This window comes from Nicotiana attenuata, chromosome 1 (assembly GCF_001879085.1).
Source record: "Nicotiana attenuata strain UT chromosome 1, NIATTr2, whole genome shotgun sequence".
Lineage (NCBI taxonomy): Eukaryota > Viridiplantae > Streptophyta > Magnoliopsida > Solanales > Solanaceae > Nicotiana > Nicotiana attenuata.
The window spans coordinates 87794962-87814799 of record NC_031989.1 but is presented as its reverse complement, the minus strand read 5'-3'; the positions used below and the strand labels follow the sequence as shown (position 1 = coordinate 87814799).

General features: G+C 39.1%; 1 protein-coding gene across 1 annotated transcript in view; it reads left to right on the top strand.

Moving 5' to 3' along the window:
• The window catches only part of LOC109241646 (transmembrane protein 45A-like), a 1609-nt gene extending 277 nt beyond the window's left edge, over positions 1-1332 (top strand). Inside the window, exon 2 of the mRNA XM_019408405.1 lies at positions 307-1332. Within this exon, the coding sequence (XP_019263950.1) occupies positions 307-1099 (793 nt within the window). The 3' untranslated portion in view covers positions 1100-1332. The remainder of the gene's footprint in view (positions 1-306) is intronic.

Sequence of the window (19838 nt, the reverse complement as noted above, 5' to 3'; positions counted from 1 at the left end):
TATATATATATATATATATATATATATATATATATATATATATATATATATATATATATATATATAATTATACATTTGAATTGAATTAGGTATTTAGAACATTTCTTGATTATTCAAAGCAATTTTAGGATTAAAATTGGATGAATTCAATTTTTAAAAGTTTTAGCGCACTTAACTCATTGTACATTTGAGGTCACATATTTTAGAGCTTTTCTTGATTATTCATAGCGCAATTTCAAAATTTAAATTTGATGAGTTCGTCTGTTATAATTTTTCGAACTTAACTCATTGTACTTTTGAAATTAGGTACGCCGAGCTTTTCTTCATTATGGGCGGCACCTTAGCCTCCATATCAATGGAACTCTTCATTGGTCCATCAAAACACCAACCTCTAGACTCCGATGGAACCATTCCTTCTTATCATCTCCATAATTTTGAACATGCAAATATATCCCTTACTTTCTTTGTCTATGCAGTCTTTTCAATAATATTTGACAAAATCAATATCCCTTCAACCACAGCCAAATATGGACTCACACAATTTCTTGCAATTGTTGCTTTTGGCCAAGAACTTCTTCTCTTCCATCTTCACTCTACTGACCATACAGGTCTTGAAGGACAATACCATTGGCTTCTCCAAATTGTCATTTTTGCATGTTTAGCCACTACCCTTTTGAGCATTCCTTTCCCTAAGAGTTTCTTGAACAGTTTTGTGAGATCTTATAGTATTATGTTTCAAGGAATTTGGATGATGGTCATAGGTATTATGCTTTGGACTCCAGATTTTATCCCAAAAGGTTGTTTTTTGAACTATGAAGATGGTCATAAAGTGGTTAGATGCCATAATAATGAAGCCCTAGAAAGAGCAAAGTCATTAGTAAATATCCAATTCAGTTGGTATTTAGTTGGGATCACAGTTTTTACCGTCTCTCTTTATTTGGTTTTGGTCAAGATTTTTCAAGAAAATGTTGAGTACCTGTCTTTAATAAACAAATTTGAGGACGAGGATTTCGAGGATGTTGAAGCTCAGAAGAGAAAACTTGGAAGTCAAGGTGAGCCAAAGATGTTTCTTGAAATGGGAAAGCAAGAAAATAATTAGAGGGAATGAGAAAAATAAAATTGTATAAAAACGTATAAAAACGTTGTATTTTACTATTTTGATTTCTGTGGTTTGATGAGAATAATATTGGTCGTTGGGAGGATTTGATTAATAAATCTTGTTCAATATTGTAATGTAGTACTTGTTGGAAAAACTAGGTTTCTTCTCAAAAGGGATCGTCTCTAATTTTCCTCTTTATTGTATACTCCTATAAATAAAAGAAGAGTTAAACATCTACGTATTGATAGTACTAAAAATGGGGAAAAGAGTCAAAAATATCCATAGCTTATTAAAAATGGCTTAAAATTGCCCTAATTCCATATATCGAACCAAAATTGTCCTTAACGTTTATTTTTGAATTAAAAATTTCTTCCTTTTAACAGCATTATGATAGTAAAAATTGCACGGGATGCCCTATTTCGTCGCCCCCATTTAACCTATACCCATTTTTTAAAAACATTTAACTTGTACCCACTTTTTAAATAACTTCAACCCCCTTTCTCCTCCTCCTTCGTTTTCTTCTTCTTCTTCTTCTTCTTTCTTCTGCTGCTGTTGGTGCTGCTATGGAACTTCAGTTCATGGGATGATTGCCATAAATATGGGCTACAAAATTGAAAAGTAGGGAGCCCAATTGTTCTTATGTGAAATTTTCCCTATTTTATCTGCTTTGGATTGGATTGTGCATAAATAGATTTGTTAGATGATAACAGTGGGACCGTGTATTTACATTTTTGCAAGCTGGTTCATTTTTACGTCCTTTCTTTATGCAAATCGTCTACTATCTTGAACTGCACATACTGTGAAGCCAATGGTTTGGAATATGCTACCTTCAGTAGTTAAGTTTCTGGAGTTCGCTGTTGTTTGCAGCCTATATTATTAATTAATAGCTAAGGCAAAATAAAAACTTCAGCTCTAGAGCTGAAGTTCGACAGTTACAAATAAAAACTTCAACTCTAGAGCTGAAGTTCGCCAGTTACAAATAAAAACTTCAGCTCTAGAGTTGAAGTTCGCCAGTTACAAAACAAAACTTCAACTCTAGAGCTGAATTCGCCAGTTACAATCAAAACTTCAGCTCTAGAGTCTAGTAGTTAGTCCAGTTACAAACAAAAACTTCAGACTCTANTATCTAGTTAAACGAAGCGTGTGTTATATATATATATATATATATATATATATATATATATCACCCAGATTTTATCTACCTTGTAGCTAGGTTTATAGAAATCTAAACATGTGTTTATAAAGCTAATCTGTGATTTATCTACATAATGTCTGTATATATTGTGGGTTCCATCCTACATTTATATTTAAGTCTCTCACCCAGATTTTATCTACCAAAATCTAATTTTTCTAATCCTATCTCATTTATTAATTCTTCTTCTTCTGATTCCGAGGTGTCTATTTGAGTTTTTTCTTCTATATCTATACTTACTATAGAGTATATACTTTCATTATCGGACATGTATTCGTCTACGTTTATTAAAGTTTCTTGAAAATCTTCTATTAATTGTAAATTTCTTATATATATATATATATATATATATATATATATATACATACATACATACATATGTCATATCTTTAACAAACTCATGCATGTTTATTATCAAAATTTCTTTGTTTAACAACGCTACCCCAAGGGTACCTACAATATCACCAAAAATAGAGCCGAGCCGGTCAAGCAAAGTCAGCAGGAACACGAGCTAACCTTCCCTTTACAAAGCTCACGATTTTCCTTTGGGTGCAGGCACCCAAGTCAGAAATCATTGAATATGTGAGGCCCCGTAAAAATATTTTTTGGCTTAAAACCTAGTATCTTGTGGTGTCGACTCCGAATATGTGTTAGGAACGCGGTTCGGACCCTTGGTATTGATCTAAGCTTTTAAAAATTAAAAGAATCAATTTTCCAGGAAAATGCAATTCTGCGGCCAGAATGCGGTCGCAGATCTAATATGCGGACCGCATTTCTGCCGCAGAGTGAAGCAGAAAAATTGTCAAAATTAGTGTTGAAAATGCGGTCTATTATGCGATCGCATAACCAATATGCGGACCGCATAATCGTCGCATAAATTCCTCAAGGATTTGTGAAGGTCAGTTCTGCGGTGCATAATGCTACCGCATAACAGGAATGCGGACCGCATTCCTGTCGCAGACCCAAACAGACCCCTCAGAGTTTTGGGGGCACGTTCTGCGATCGCATCTGCGGACCGCATTTCGATTCTGCNTATTAAAGTTTCTTGAAAATCTTCTATTAATTGTAAATTTCTTATATATATATATATATATATATATATATATATATATATATATATATGCCAGACATTTTGTTTTGAATATTCAACAATGCATCTAAGTAAGTTATAAGTCGATGAATCAATTTCCAAACAGATATATTTGATGATAAATTATATATACTAATTAGGATCTTCAGAAGCCTATCAATCCCTAAAAGAACCCGACCCTTATCTATATAGATATAGATCAGACATTTTATTTTTAATATTCAACGATGCACCTGAGTAAGTTATAAGTCGATAAATCAATTTCCAAACAGATATATTTGATAATAAATTATATATACTAATTAGGATCTTCACAAGTCTATCAATCCCTAAAAGAACCCGACCCTTATCTATATAGATATAGATATAGGTCAGACGTTTTTTTTAATATTCAACGATGCATCTGAGTAAGTTATAAGTCGATGAATTAATTTCCAAATAGATTTATTTGATGATAAATTATATATACTAATTAGGATTTTCACAAGTCTATCAATCCCTAAAAGAATCCGACCTTTCGGCCTATATCGATTAATCTATGTCATGCATTATTAGCGATGAATGAATGTAATCCATTAACTCTATTATAATACAAATAAGGAATTGTCACGACCCCAGTTTTTCCTCCTTGAACTATCGTGACGGCACCTAGTCTCTACGACTAGCTAAGCCTAACAATTGCGAAAAAAGAGAAAAACAACAGATAAAACTAATAAAAACTGCGAAATGACATAATGAAGGTTTAAGATGCCGCTTGGCATATACAATTATAACTTTCAAACTGAACAACTTCCCAAAACCCGAAAATCCATGAATCACAAGCTATGGATACTACATGTGTTCTAACTCCAGAATGTCTAAATCAAAATAAGTACAGAAGGGCTAAAACTGTAAAAGAGAATGGAAAGGGACTCTTTGGTCTGCGTACACGACAGATATACCTCGAAGTCTCTATAGAATCGCCTCGCCTCAAGGGTAGTAGGGCCGAGTCGAAGTACTTGGATCTGCACACGAAAAACATGTGCAGGAAAGGGCATGAGTACACCATAACGGTACCCAGTAAGTGCCAAGCCTAACCTCGGTCGAGTAGTGACGAGAAAGGTCAGGGCCCTACCGGTCATATACAATAATATATAAAGAGAAGAAGCAGTATTAAAGTAACACGGGGTAATAAGAGTAGCAACAACAACAACAGAGACAGAATAATCACAGAAGGAATACAACTCAACATAGAGATAACAACCGGGGATCTCCTAGGATACCGTTCTGTAGACCCAAATATACTTCCAGTGGATCTTCCGGGATACCGTCCCGTAGTCCAACTCATAATGCGCGGGGATCTCCCGAAATACCAATCCTTAGTCCCAAATGTAAATACCCAATATCGGGGGAATCTACCAGGTGCAGTCCCATAGTTCCAATATACAAGTGCAGGGGGATCTCCCAGAATACAAATCCGTAGTCCCAAAGTAAACACGCAGGGGGATTGTGATGACCCAAAAAGTCATCACTTGTTTTAGAAACTAATTTTGCATTCTGAGGCCTTAAAAACCTCTTTATGCATCACCTCGATTTACGTGTGTAGTCCGGGCGCGTAGCGGGAAAGCCATTATGTGAAAATCTGTGAAAAATAATGAGTTTTGCCTTTAAAATAAATTTAAGTTGACTTCGGTCAACATTTTGAGTAAACGGACCCGGATCCATGTTCCGACGATCCCGGGAGGTCCGTAAGAAAATATGGCACTTGGGCGTATGCCCGGTATCGAATTCCGAGGTCCCTAGCCTGAGAAATGAATTTTTGAAGAAAATTGTTTTCTGAAAAATACATGAGTTTTTGGAAATGAAATGTGTGTGAAATTTGATGGTATCGGGCCCGTATCTTGATTCCGAAGCCCGGTATAGGTCTTATATGTGATTTAAGATGAGTCTGTGAAATTTGGTAAGAAACAGACTTGAAATGACGTGAATCGGACCTAATTTGAGAAAAATTGGAAATTTGATGTTCTTAAGTGATTTCATGATTTTGATGCTAAATTCATAGTTGTTGATGTTATTTTAGTGATTTGAATGCAGGAGCGAGTCCGTATGATGTTTTTAGGTTGGTCTGCATGTTTGGTTTGGAGCCCCGAGGGCTCGGGTGAGTTTTGGATAGGCCACAGAGTGAAATTTGGACTTAGGAGTCGCATTTGCGAAGCCTGGCTCGCAAATGCGACCTCGCAAATGCAAGGAATTTATCGCAAATGCGAAGAGACTTGGTATGCCTTGGGGTCAAAAATGCGAAACTATCATCGCAAATGCGATGTCGCAAATGTGAAAGGGCCATCGCATTTGCGAAGAGGCCCGAATTTACCCAGTGTCGCAAATGCGACAGATTGATCACAAAAGCGACTTCGCAAATGCGACATTTATCTTTGCAAATGCGAGCTTAATATAGTCTGGGTTCGCAATTGCGAACCTTGGTCGTAATTGCGACATTAGAGACCTGTGAAATCCGTACTTAGACGAATTTTTAACCCTTTTTCTCATCTTCTCAAAACATAAACACTCTAGGGCAATTTTTCAAAGGCAACTTCTTCTCCAAATTAAATTTAAGTCGTTTTAAACTAGTTTTCTTTAATCCTTAACATCTTTTAACATTATTTCAACTCAAAATCAATGATTTTCATGGGGGAAATTGGGTGTTTTGGGTAGAACCTAGGTTTTTCAAATTTTGGGGATTTGGACCTCGATTTGAGGTCCGATTTCAAAACAAATTATATATTCGAGTTCGTGAGTGAATGGGTAGTCGGGTTTCGGTTCGAACCTCGGATTTTGACCATGTGGGCCCGGGGTCAATTTTTGACTTTTTGGGAAAAACTTTAGAAAAACTTATTTTCATGCATTAGGATTGGTTCATTTAGCATTTATTGATGTAATTAAGTAACTTGTGACTAGATATGAGCGAATTGGTGGTAGAATCAAGAGGTAAAGCGATAGTCGAGGCTTGAACTGTGTTCGTGGCACCGAGTTAAGTGTTTGGTCTAACCTTAGCTTGAGGGAATAGGAGTTTGGTCTTATATGCTATGTGTTATGTGTAGAGTACGACGTATAGGCATGGTGACGAGTATCTATACGTTAGTGTCAAGCATGCCCGTGAGTCTTGTGTTGTGCTTTATGTGACTCCGTTGTATTGTTCATGTTTAATGTGGTGATTGCTATTGTTGAGTAAGGTTTGTGAAAAGAATCTTGATAGTTGTATATTGAGGAGCATTGTCTCAAGTTGCAAAGTGATTTGTGAAAGTATAATTGGCAATTGAACCTTATAGAGCATTGGCTCAAATTGTGAAGCAAGTTGTGAGATTAATGTGAAAATGAGAAAAGGTTTATGGTGGTGATCCCTTGCCGGGACGTGGTTGCATTTAAATGTTATTCCCTTGCCGGGATGTTTTGGTTTTGATATTATTCCCTTGCCGGGATGTTTTGGTTTTGCTATTGTTCCCTTGCCGGGATTTTTATTATGATTCATTTATTCCTTGCCCTTATTGTTTGTGTTTGTTGTTTTGGTGAGGAATAGTGTAAAGCACGAAGGGTGATGCCGTGCATTGTTTTGGTGAGAGAGTGTTAAAGTAGGAAGGGTGATGCCGTGTATTATTTTGTGAGGAAGAGTTTAAAGCACGAAGGGTGATGCCGTGCCGCACGATGTACCATTCCGTGCCGATTATATTGATTTTATGGTGAGGATGAGAGTAAAAGCACGAAGGGTGATGCCGTGCAGTTTATATTGATTTTTTGGTGAGGATGAGAGTAAAAGCACGAAGGGTGATGCCGCGCACTTGTTTGGCTTTCGATTCTTGTTGATAATTGAATTGTGGTGTTTTATATATTTAATTGCTGTCTCCCTGTTGCTATTTGATATTCCCCCACAGCATGTTTCCCCCTCCCAGCCTTGACTGTATATTTTTGCTTCTATTTTCCGCTGTACATTATTTATCTGCACAGGTTTATTTGGTAGTCTGGTCCTAGCCTCGTCACTACTTCGCCGAGATTAGGCTAGGCACTTACCAGCACATGGGGTCGGTTGTGCTGATACTACACTCTGCACTCTTTTGTGCAGATCCCAGTGCTGTAGATTTCGGACCGTAGTGAGGTTTCAGCTTCTTGCTTATTGGGCGACCCGAGGTAGTCCTGCAGGCGTCCGCAGGCCTTGGCGTCTCCCTCTATCTATTTTTCCTGTTTCTTTTATGTAGTCCCAGAGACAATACTTTGTTATTTCTTTCAAACCCTTATTTGTAGTACTCTTAGACAGTCTGTGAAGTTGTGACACCAAATCTTGGGTAGTTTTGTTAAGGAATTATATTGATAGTATTTTTAAGTTTGAAATTTATTCTTCCGCTCGTTAAATTATGTTGTTTCTTAATTGTTGGTTCTAAGTTGTTAATGAATTCAGAAGTGGAAACAAGGTAAATAATTCAGTTGGTTGGCTTGCCTAGCTTTCACTAGTAGGCGCCATCACGACTCCCGAGGGTAGGAAATCCGGGTCGTGACGAGTTGGTATCAGAGCTCTAGGTTACATAGGTCTCACAATTCACAGACAAGCTTAGTAGTGTCTGAGGGATCGGTACTAAGACGTCTGTATTTATCCCAGAGGCTACAGAGTTAGAAAAAGTTTCACTTCTATTCTTCTCTGTCGTGCGATTTTGTTCTCTCAATGCTAAATTGAAACCTCTACTCTTGTCCTTTTGTGAATGGCGAGGCACGTACCGCTTCTTCATCCGAGCAGCAACACAGACCGGTGATAGATTAGCTACGTCTTCGGAGGCTTTGTGGAGGTTGGATAAGTTTCACCAAGCTCTCACTACCACTTTCAGCGGTGCATCTTTTGAGGATCCCCAGAATTATTTAGCCAGCGGTCCCGAGGTTCCCAGGAACATGGGGACAGTGGAGACCAATGGGGTCGACTTTGCTACTTTTTTGCTCGTCTGGATCCGCCAAGACTTGTTGGAGAGATTATTGTTTGGCTAGACCAGTTAGGTCATCAACTTTGACTTGGGATCAATTTTCTTAGCTATTTCTGGAGAAGTTTCATCCTATCACTCAAAGAGAGATCTACCTCAGGCAGTTTGAGCGTCTCCAGCAGAGTTCTATGATTGTTACTCAGTACGAGACCAAGTTTAATGATTTGACCCGTCATGCTCTTCTTATACTTCCCACTGATAGAGAGAGTGAGGAGGCTCATTGAGGGACTCGTTCAGCCCGCTCAGTCAACTAGAGGTGGAGGTAGAGGTATTAGAGGTGGAGGTAGAGGTGCTAGAGGTGGAGGTAAATGTATTAGAGGTAGAGGTATAGGTACTGTTCTGGTTTGTAGTAGGGATGTTTCAGTGCTATTTGATCCAGGATCTACATACTCCTATGTGTCATCTTATTTTGCACCGTATCTGGTCTGCCTAGTGATTCCTTGAGTGCTCCTGTTTATGTGTCTACACCGGTGGGTGATTCCATTATGGTAGATCGAGTCCATCGTTCATGTATAGTTGTGATTGGGGGTCTTGAGACTCGTGTAGATTTGCTTCTTCTGGACATGGTTGATTTCGATGTCATATTGGGGATGGACTGGTTATCACCTTACCACGCTATCTTGGATTGTCATGCTAAGACGGTGACCTTAGCCTTACCGGGTCTACTCGTTTAGAGTGGAGAGGGACTCCAGTCATTCTACCCGTAGTGTTATCTCGTATATGAAGGCTCAGCGTATAGTCGAGAAGGGGTGTTTGGCCTATTTGGCCTACGTTCATGATTCCAATGCCGAGGTTCTTCTATTGATTCTGTGCCTGTAGTTCGTGAGTTTCCTAAGGTATTTCCTTCAGACCTGCCGTGTATGGCACCCGACAGGGATATTGATTTTGGCATCGATCTGGCTCCGGGCACCCAGCCTATTTCTATTCCGCCATATCGTATGGCCCCGCCTGAGTTGAAAGAGCTGAAGGAGCAGTTTCAAGACTTTCTTGATAAGGGCTTCATTAGGCCTAGTGTCTCGCTTTGGGGTGCGCCGGTGTTGTTTGTCAAGAAGAAGGATAGATCAATGAGAATGTGTATAGATTACCGGCAATTGAACAAGGTTACAATCAAGAATAAGTACCAAGGATTGAGGATCTGTTCGACCAGCTTCAGGGTGCCCAAGTGTTTTCTAAGATCGGCTTGAGATCTGGCTATCATCAGTTGAAGATTAGGGCATCCGATGTCCCTAAGACAGCTTTCCGCACTCGGTACGGGCATTATGAGTTCTTGGTGATGTCATTCGGGTTGACCAATGCCCCAGCAACTTTTATGGATCTGATGAACTGAGTGTTCAGGCCTTACTTGGATTCGTTCGTGATAGTCTTCATAGTTGATATTTTGATCTATTCCCGCAGCCGGGAGGAGCATGAGAAGCATCTCAGAGTGGTTCTTCAGACTCTGAGAGATAGTCAGTTGTATGCTAAGTTTTCGAAGTGCCAGTTCTGGTTGAGTTCAGTTGCTTTCTTGGGTCATGTGGTTTCTGCAGAGGGTATTCAGGTAGATCCAAAGAAGATAGAGGCAGTCAAGAACTGGCCTCAACCCACATCAGCTACAGAGATCCGGAGTTTCTTGGGTTTGGTAGGCTATTATCGTCGGTTCGTGGAGGGGTTTTCATCTATTGCAGCCCCGATGACCAGGTTGACCCAGAAGGGTGCCCAGTTCAGATGGTCAGATGAGTGTGAGGTGAGCTTTCAGAAGCTCAAGACACCTTTGACTACGGCACTAGTGTTGGTTTCGCCCACAGGTCAAGGGCCTTACACAGTTTATTGTGATGCATCTCGTATTGGACTTGGTGCGGTGCTGATGCAGGATGGCAAGGCCATTGCCTATGCTTCACGGCAGTTGAAGATTCATGAGAAGAACTATCCGGTTCATGATTTGGAGTTAGCAGCCATTGTTCACGCGTTGATGATTTGGAGGCATTATCTGTATGGCGTGGCATGTGAGGTGTTCATGGATCACAAGAGTCTGCAGTACCTGTTCAAGCAGAAGGAGCTAAACATGAGGCAGAGAAGGTGGTTGGAGCCGTTGAAAGACTATGATGTCACCATCTTATATCATCCGGGAAAGGCCAATGTGGTGGCCGATGCTTTGAGTAGGAAGTTAGCCAGTATGGGCAGTCTTGCTTATATTCCGGACGCTGAGAGATCACTTGCTTTGGATGTTCAGGCTTTGTCCAATCAGCTCGTGAGGGTGGATGTTTCTGAGCCCAGCCGTGTGCTAGCTTGCACAGTTGCTCGCTCTTCTTTATTGGAGCGTATCCGAGATCGGTAGTATGATGACCCTCCTTTGTGTGTCCTTAGAGACACGGTGCAGCACGGAGATGCCAAGCAGGTCACAATAGGAGATGATGGAGTTTTGAGGATGCAGGGTGGTATTTGTGTGCCTAATATGGATGGACTTCGAGAGTTGATTCTAGAGGAGTCCCATAGTTCCCGATACACTATTCATCCTGGCGCCGCCAAGATGTATCAGGATTTGCGGCAGCATTATTGGTGGAGAAGAATGAAGAAGGATATCGTTGCATATGTGGCTCGGTGTTTGAATTGTCAGCAGGTTAGGTACGAGCATCAGAGGCCTGGTGGTGTGTTCCAGAAGATTGAGATTCCTGAGTGGAAATGGGAGCGTATCACTATGGATTTCGTTGTTGGACTCCCACGGACTCAGAGGAAGTTCGACGCTGTGTGGGTTATTGTGGATAGGCTGACCAAGTCAGCACATTTCATTCCTGTGGCAGTCTCCTATTCTTCTGAGAGGTTAGCTGAGATCTATATCTGGGAGATTGTTCGTCTTCATGGTTTGCCCGTGTCTATCATCTCGTACCGAGATACGCAGTTTACCTCACATTTCAGGACAGCAGTTCAGCGAGAGTTAGGCACACGAGTGGAGTTGAGCACAACGTTTCATCCTCAGACGGACGAGCAGTCCGAGCGGACTATTCAGATTTTGGAGGATATGCTCCGAGCTTGTGTAATTGATTTTGGAGGCTCGTGGGATCAGTTCTTTCCTTTAGCGGAGTTTGCCTACAACAACAGCTACCAGTCGAGTATCCAGATAGCTCCTTATGAGGCTTTATATGGTAGGCGGTGTCGGTCGCCGGTTGGATGGTTTGAGCAGGGAGAGGCTCGGTTGTTGGGTACAGATCTAGTACAGGATGCCTTGGACAAGGTCAGGATCATTCAGGATAGGCTTCGTACAACTCAGTCCAGGCAAATGAGCTATGCCGACCGTAAGGTTTGAGATTTGGCATTCATGGTCGGTGAGCGGGTATTGCTTCGAGTGTCGCCTATGAAGGGCGTGATGAGATTTGGGAAGAAGGGCAAGCTTAGACCTAGGTTTATTGGCCCGTTTGAGATTCTTGATTGAGTGGGAGAGGTAACTTACAGACTTACGTTGCCCCCGAGCTTATCAGCCGCGCATCCAGTGTTTCATGTGTCCATGCTTCGGAAGTATCACGACGATCCATCCTACGTGTTAGATTTCAGCACTGTCCAGTTGGACAAGGACTTGTCCTACGAGGAGGATCCGATAGATATTCTAGACCGGCAGGTTCGTCAGTTGAGATCAAAGAGTTTTCCTTCTGTTCGTGTGCAGTGGAGAGGTCAGCCTGCTGAGGCATCGACCTGGGAGTCCGAGTCCGATATGCGGAGCCGTTATCCCCATCTTTTCCCCGACTCAGGTACTTCCTTCTTCTATCCGTTCGAGGACGAACGATTGTTTTAAAGGTGGAGGATGTGATGACCCAAAAAGTCATCACTTGTTTTAGAAGCTAATTCTGCATTCCGAGGCCTTAAAAACCTCTTTCTGCATCACCTCAATTTGCGTGCGCAGTCCAGGCGCGTAGCCGGAAAGCCATTATATGAAAATCTGTGAAAAATAATGAGTTTTGCCTTTAAAATGAATCTAAGCTAACTTCGGTCAATATTTTGAGTAAACGGAGCTGGATCCGTGTTCCGATGATCCCAGGAGGTCCGTAAGAAAATATGGGACTTGGGTGTATGCCCGGAATCGAATTGCGAAGTCCCTAGCCCGAGAAATGAATTTTTGAAGAAGATTATTTTCTAAAAAATATATGATTTTTTGAAAATGAAATGTGTGTGAAATTTGATGGTATCGGGCCCGTATCTTGGTTTCGGAGCCCAGTACAGGGTTTATATGTGATTTAAGATGAGTATGTGAAATTTGGTAAGGTCCGTACTTGAAATGACGTGAATCGGACCTAATTTGAGAGAAATTGGAAATTTGATGTTCTTAAGTGATTTCATGATTTTCATGCTAAATTCATAGTTTTTGATGTTATTTTGGTGATTTGAATGCACGAGTGAGTCCGTATGATGTTTTTAGGTTGGTGTGCAGGTTTGGTTTGGAGCCCAGAGGGCTCGGGTGAGTTTTGGATAGGCCACGGTGTGAAATTTGGACTTAGGAGTTTGCTGGTATGTTGCAGGTCTGCAGGCTTCGCAATGGCTCCCAAATGCGACCTCGCAAATGCGAGGAATTTATCGCAAATGCGAAGAGACCTGGTATTCCTTGGGGTCACAAATGCTAAACTATCATCGAATGTGATGTCACAAATGCGAAAGGGCCATCGCATTTGCGAAGAGGCCCAGATTTACCCAGTGTCGCAAATGCGACAGATTGATCGCAAAAGCGACTTCGCAAATGCGACATTTATCTTCGCAAATACGAGCTTAGCAGAGTCTGGGTTGTGAAATCCGTACTTAGACGAATTTTTTACCCTTTTTCACATCTTCTCAAAACATAAACACTCTAGGGCGATTTTTCAAAGGCAACTTCTTCTCCAAATTAATTTTAAGTCGTATTTAACTAGTTTTCTTTAATCCTTAACATCTTTTAACATGATTTCAACTCAAAATCAATGATTTTCATGGGGAAAATTGGGTGTTTTGGGTAGAACCTAGGTTTTTCAAATTTTGGGGATTTGGACCTTGATTTGAGGTCCGATTTCAAAACAAATTATATATTTGAGTTCGTGAGTGAATGGGTAGTCTGATTTTGGTTCGAACCTCGGGTTTTGACCATGTGGACCCGGGGTCAATTTTTGACTTTTTGGGAAAAACTTTAGAAAAACTTATTTTCATGCATTAGGATTGGTTCATTTAGCATTTATTGATGTAATTAAGTAACTTGTGACTAGATACGAGCGAATTGGTGGTGGAATCAAGAGGTAAAGCGATAGGCGGGGCTTGAACTGTGTTCGTGGCATCGAGGTAAGTGTTTGGTCTAACCTTAGCTTGAGGGAATAGAAGTTTGGTCTTATATGCTATGTGTTATGTGTAGAGTACGACGTATAGGCATGGTGACGAGTATCTATACGTTGGTGTCAAGCATGCCCGTGAGTCTTGTATTGTGCTTTGTGTGACTCTGTTGTATTGTTCATGTTTAATGTGGTGATTGCTATTGTTGAGCAAGGTTTGTGAAAAGAATATTGGTAGTTGTATATTGAGGAGCATTGGCTCAAGTTGCAAAGTGATTTGTGAAAGTATAATTGGCAATTGAACCTTATAGAGCATTGGCTCAAATTGTGAAGCAAGTTGTGAGATAAATGTGAAAATGAGAAAAGGTTTATGGTGGTGATCCCTTGTCGGGACGTGGTTGCTTTTAATGTTATTCCCTTGCTGGGATGTTTTGGTTTTGATATTATTCCCTTGCCGGGATGTTTTGGTTTTGATATTGTTCCCTTGCCGAGATTTTTATTATGATTCATTTATTCCTTGCCCTTATTGTTTGTATTTGTGTTTGTTGTTTGGGTGAGGAAGAGTGTAAAGCACGAAGAGTGATGCCGTGAATTGTTTTGGTGTGAGAGTGTTAAAGCACGAAGAGTGATGCCGTGTATTATTTTGTGAGGAAGAGTGTAAAGCACGAAGGGTGATGCCGTGCCGCATTATGTATCATTCCGTGCCGATTATATTGATTTTATGGTGAGGATGAGAGTAAAAACACGAAGGGTGATGCCGTGCAGTTTATATTGATTTTTTGGTGAGGATGAGAGTAAAAGCACGAAGGGTGATGTCGTGCACTTGTTTGGCTTTCGATTCTTGTTGATAATTGAATTGTGGTGTTCCATATATTTAACTGCTGTCTTCCTGTTGCTATTTGATATTCCCCCACAGCATGTTTCCCCCTCCCAACCTTGACTGTATATTTTTGCTTCTATTTTCCGCTGTACATTATTTATCTGCACAAGTTTATTTGGTAGTCTGGTCCTAGCCTCGTCACTACTTCGCCGAGGTTAGGCTAGGCACTTACCAGCACATGGGGTCGGTTGTGCTGATACTACACTCTGCACTCTTTTGTGCATATCCCAGTGCTGCAGAATTCAGACCGTAGTGAGGTTTCAGCTTCTTGCTTATCAGGTGACCCGAGGTAGTCCTGCAGGCGTCCGCAGGCCTTGGCGTCTCTCTCTATCTATTTTTCCTGTTTCTTTTATGTAGTCCCGGAGACCGTACTTTGTTATTTCTTTCAAACCCTTATTTGTAGTACTCTTAGACAGTCTGTGAAGTTGTGACACCAAATCTTGGGTAATTTTGTTAAGGAATTGTATTGGCAGTATTTTTAAGTTTGAGATTTATTCTTCCGTTCGTTAAATTATGTTGTTTATTAATTGTTGGTTCTAAGTTGTTAATGAATTCAGAAGTGGAAGCAAGGTAAATAATTAAGTTGGTTGGCTTGCCTTGCTTTCACTAGTAGGCGCCATCACGACTCCCGAGCGTGGGAAATCCAGGTCGTGATAGAGATCTCCCGGGATACCGTCCTGTAGTCCCAAAGTAAACGCACAGCAACAACACGAAGACTATTCAATTTAGTCCAAATTCCATACCAAGGTAAACAGATATTTCTAACCTAGCATGCCGCATGGAATTCAAATAAAGCAGTTTGAACAAGTAAGGCAATTAAGTCAATTAAACATGCTTCCTTAAGCTAACAGTGGGATTAAATTGCAAGTACCATAAACAGGAAAAGAAAACTCAGTTATAGTTACTTAATGAAAATAGGATTTTCAACAATTAGAACATGTACGCACTCATCACCTCACGTACAAGGCATTTCATACCAAATCCTAAGGGGAGTTCCCCCACGCAAGGTTAGGAAAGCCACTTACCTCGAACCGGCTCAAAAATAAACCCGAAACTACACTCTTGCCACGAGTACTCGACTCCAAATGGCCCAAATCTATTATAATCAATTGCATAATGTAAATAACACTTCAAGTAACTAATTCAACTAATTAATTCTAAGCTAATACGCGAAATTAGAAAAAATGACCAAAACACCCACGGGCCCACGTCTCGGAATCGGGTAAAAGTTACGGATTATGAACCCCCATTCACTCACGAGTCTAACCATACCAAAGTTATCCAAATCCGATGTCAAATCCCCAATCAAAACTCGAAAATTAGGCCTAAGAACCTTTCCAAAATTTCCCCAATTTCTCACCCCAAATCCGAAATTAGATGATGAATTCATGTTTAGATTAATGGGTTATAAGCAAAAAGGGGTTAAGAATCGTTACCAGCAAACCCCCTCCGAAAAAATCTCCAAAGTTCGTCTCCTACCGAGCTCCCAATTCAATTTTGTGATATGAACTCAAAACCCTCGATTTTGAACTTAAACATTCTGCCCAGTTATTTCCTTCATTGCGATCGCGGAGTTAGCCTCGCGATCGCGAAGCACAAAAATGGACTGCCCCTCAACTTACCTTACGCGATCGCAAAGCTATACCACTCAGACTCACGCGATCGCAAAAATGTCTACGCGATCGCAAAGCTATACCACATAGACCCACGAGATCGCAACCCGACTCATGCGATCACGTAGAACAACTCTGCCCCTTCCCTCAAACAAGCCTATGAGATCGCGGCCCCTTATACGCGATCGCGATGTACAAAATTTCTGCAACAAACCTGAAGCAAAATCTGCAACTTTTTCCAACATGAAATGATCCGTTTAACCACCCGAAACACACCCGAGGCCCTCGGGACCTCAACCAAACATGCTAACCAATCCAAAAATATCATTCAAACTTGTTCCAACCTTCGGAACGCTCAAAACAACATCAAAACACCAATTTAGCATCGGATTCAAGCCTAAGAACTCCAAAAACTCTCAAATTCCGCTTTTGATAAAAAATTCTATCAAACCTCGTCCGAATGACCTTAAATTTTGCACACACATCCCAAATCACACAAAGGACCTACTCCAACTTCTAGAATTCCATTCCTACCCCGATATCAAATTCTCACTACCGAACCAGAAACTTCAAATATTCGACTTTCGGCATTTCAAGCCTAATTAAGCTATTGACCTCCAAAACACAATTCGAACACACCCCTAAGCCCGAAATCACCCAACGGAGATAACAAAACCAACTGAATTCTATTCTGAGGCCGTCTTCACATTGCTCCGGCTGCGGTCCAAATTCTAAAACTTAAACTCTCATTTAGGGACTAAGTGTCCCAAACTCTTCGAAACTCCAAATAAACCCTCCCGGCAACTCACAATAGCAGAAACAAACACGGGGAATGCAGTTAAAGGGGATCGGGGCGTAAATTCTTAAAATGACCGGCCGGGTCGTTACATGAATACAGTAACATATACTATAACATACTATATATGTAGTTAAAGTATTACAATGAAGAGGCTATGTGTGTGTGTGTGTGTGTATATATATATATACTTTGATAGACGTATATATATAAGAACATGAAGCACTAGGAACACATGGTCAGGTTTTTTAGGGATTGATAGACTTGCAAATTGATTGATCGACTTATATCTTATTTAGATGCATCGATGAATATTAAAAACAAAATGTTTTGACCTATATCGATTAATATAAAAAAGAAAACGTCTCGACCTAAAATAGAATAATATTATATTGGTTTATCAATTGATTAATTATTCGTACATACGTAGTAATTTATAAGATTGATCTTCAATTACAATATAGTTTAGTTGTGTGTGTGAAATTACTCATATACTTATACATAACTTAAAATTTACTTACACAGATGCTATTATAATCTACTTTTTTAAGATTATGCTTATAGTTTATAATTATTTAAAACAATTGTAGTTAAATAAAATAAATATTTATAGTACATATGACATTATTTATAGTTTGTAATAATCTTTTATAGCTTATAATATGTTAAACAATAAAAACAAAAAAAGAAGAATTTAGTTTTTTTTCAAAAACCGACCAAAGTTGGTCTGTATTTGGTCAAACGGTCAACACTTAATGTACCGACAAAACTACCGACCAACGTTGGTCGATAATTCTGAAAAACAGAATGAACTATGGGTTTTCCCCCCATTTCTCTTATTTTCTTCCCCAAAATTTCCCTAACTCCTCCCTCAATAGCTTCCCATCCTCTGCTCTATTTCTCTCACTCAAATCCCATTCCCCACCCCGTGTAGCCACCGCACGTCGCCGTCGCCGAAGCTGCCACTGCCACTGCTTTTAGGACTGCTGCCCCTCTCCTTCTCCACCTAAAAATTCTAGGTTTGAATTACAACCCATTTCTTTGTTATTTCTAGTTGTTGTTTCAATTAGTTGAACATTGTATGTTATTGTTTCAATTAGTTAAACATTGTTTGAACATTGTATTTTATTGAGGACTAGGGTTTAAGTCTTGTTTTAATTAATTTTGTTTATTAATTTTATTAACTAATTAGTTGAATTAGTCTTGAATAGTTTAGTAAGATTGGAATTATACTTTGTATAGTCTTGAATAGTTTAGTTAGAATGTAGGGTTTAGGATTAGTAGTTGAACTTTTGGTTTATGAATTAAACTTTTAGTTTATGAATTGAACTTTTAGTATATAAATTGAAATTTTAGGATATGAAGTGAACTTTTAGGATTTGTAGTTGAATTTGTAGTTTATGAATTGGACCTTTTGGATATGAATTGAATTTTTAGTTTATGAATTGAACTTTTTGGATATGAATTGAACTTTTAGTTTATGAATTGAAGTTTTAGTTTATAAATTGAAATTTTAGGATATAAAGTGAACTTTTAGGATTTGTAGTTGAACTTTTAGTTTATGAATTGGACCTTTTGGATATGAATTGAATTTTTAGTTTATGAATTGAACTTTTTGGATATGAATTGAACTTTTAGTTTATGAATTGAACTTTTAGTTTCTAAATTGAAATTTTAGGATATGAAGTGAACATTTAGGATTTGTAGTTGAACTTTTAGTTTATGAAGTGAACTTTTAGGATTTGTAGTTGAACTTTTAGTTTATGAATTGAACTTTTAGTTTATGAATTGAACTTTTAGTTTATAAATTGAAATTTTAGGATATGAAGTGAACTTTTAGGATTTGTAGTTGAACTTTTAGTTTATGAAGTGAACTTTTAGGATTTGTAGTTGAACTTTTAGTTTATAAATTGAAATTTTAGGATATGAAGTGAACTTTTAGGATTTGTAGTTGAACGTTTAGTTTATGAATTTGATCTTTTGGATATGAATTGAATTTTTAGTTTTTGAATTTAACTTTTTGGATATGAGTTGAAATTTTAGTTTAGGAATTGAACTTTTAGTTTATAAATTGAAATTTTAGGATATGAAGTGAACTTTTAGGATTTGTAGTTGAATTTTAGTTTAAGAATTGAACTTTTAGGATACGAATTGGACATTTTAGGATATGAATTAGCTAAAAAAAGATTATGATATGAATTAACTAAATTAATTAGTTCTTGTTTTATTTGTATAGATGGAACATCGTACTTGGATGTACAATAGGAATTATCCTAATCGGCGGGGATTGCGGGAGGATTTTGTAGAAGGGGTTGATGACTTTATTAGACATGCAATGTCACTTCCACCATACCAAAGTGAAGGAGTAATTAGGTGCCCTTGTGTCAGGTGTGACTGTATGAAGTTTGAAAAATCGGAGGTAGTTAAGCTTCATCTTTATAGGAAGGGGTTTATAGAGAATTACTTTGTGTGGACTAATCATGGAGAGATCGATGGTAGCCGTGGGATATTTCATAACATGGTTGTTGGTGAAAGTAGTAGGTCGGTGGAGAATACAAATCGTGATTCTAGAATTCATGATATGGTTATGGATGCTTTTGGGATGCACTTCGAGGGTGAGCCCAATGAAAGTGTTGAACAAACTCCTAATGATGACGCAAAACGTTTTTATGAAAAGTTAGAGAAAGCTAGTCGTCCACTATGTAAAGGAAGTTCGCACTCCGAGCTGTCTGTTGCAGTTAGATTACTAAGTATAAAATCTGATTGGAATATTTCTCAAGCAGCCATGGACTCTTTCATTGACCTTATGAGTGAACTAGTTGACCCTAATATCAAGTTACCTGGTGATTTCTATAAGGCAAAGAAATTGGTTTCTAAGTTAGGACTTTCGTCAATAAGAATTGATTGTTGTGAAGCTGG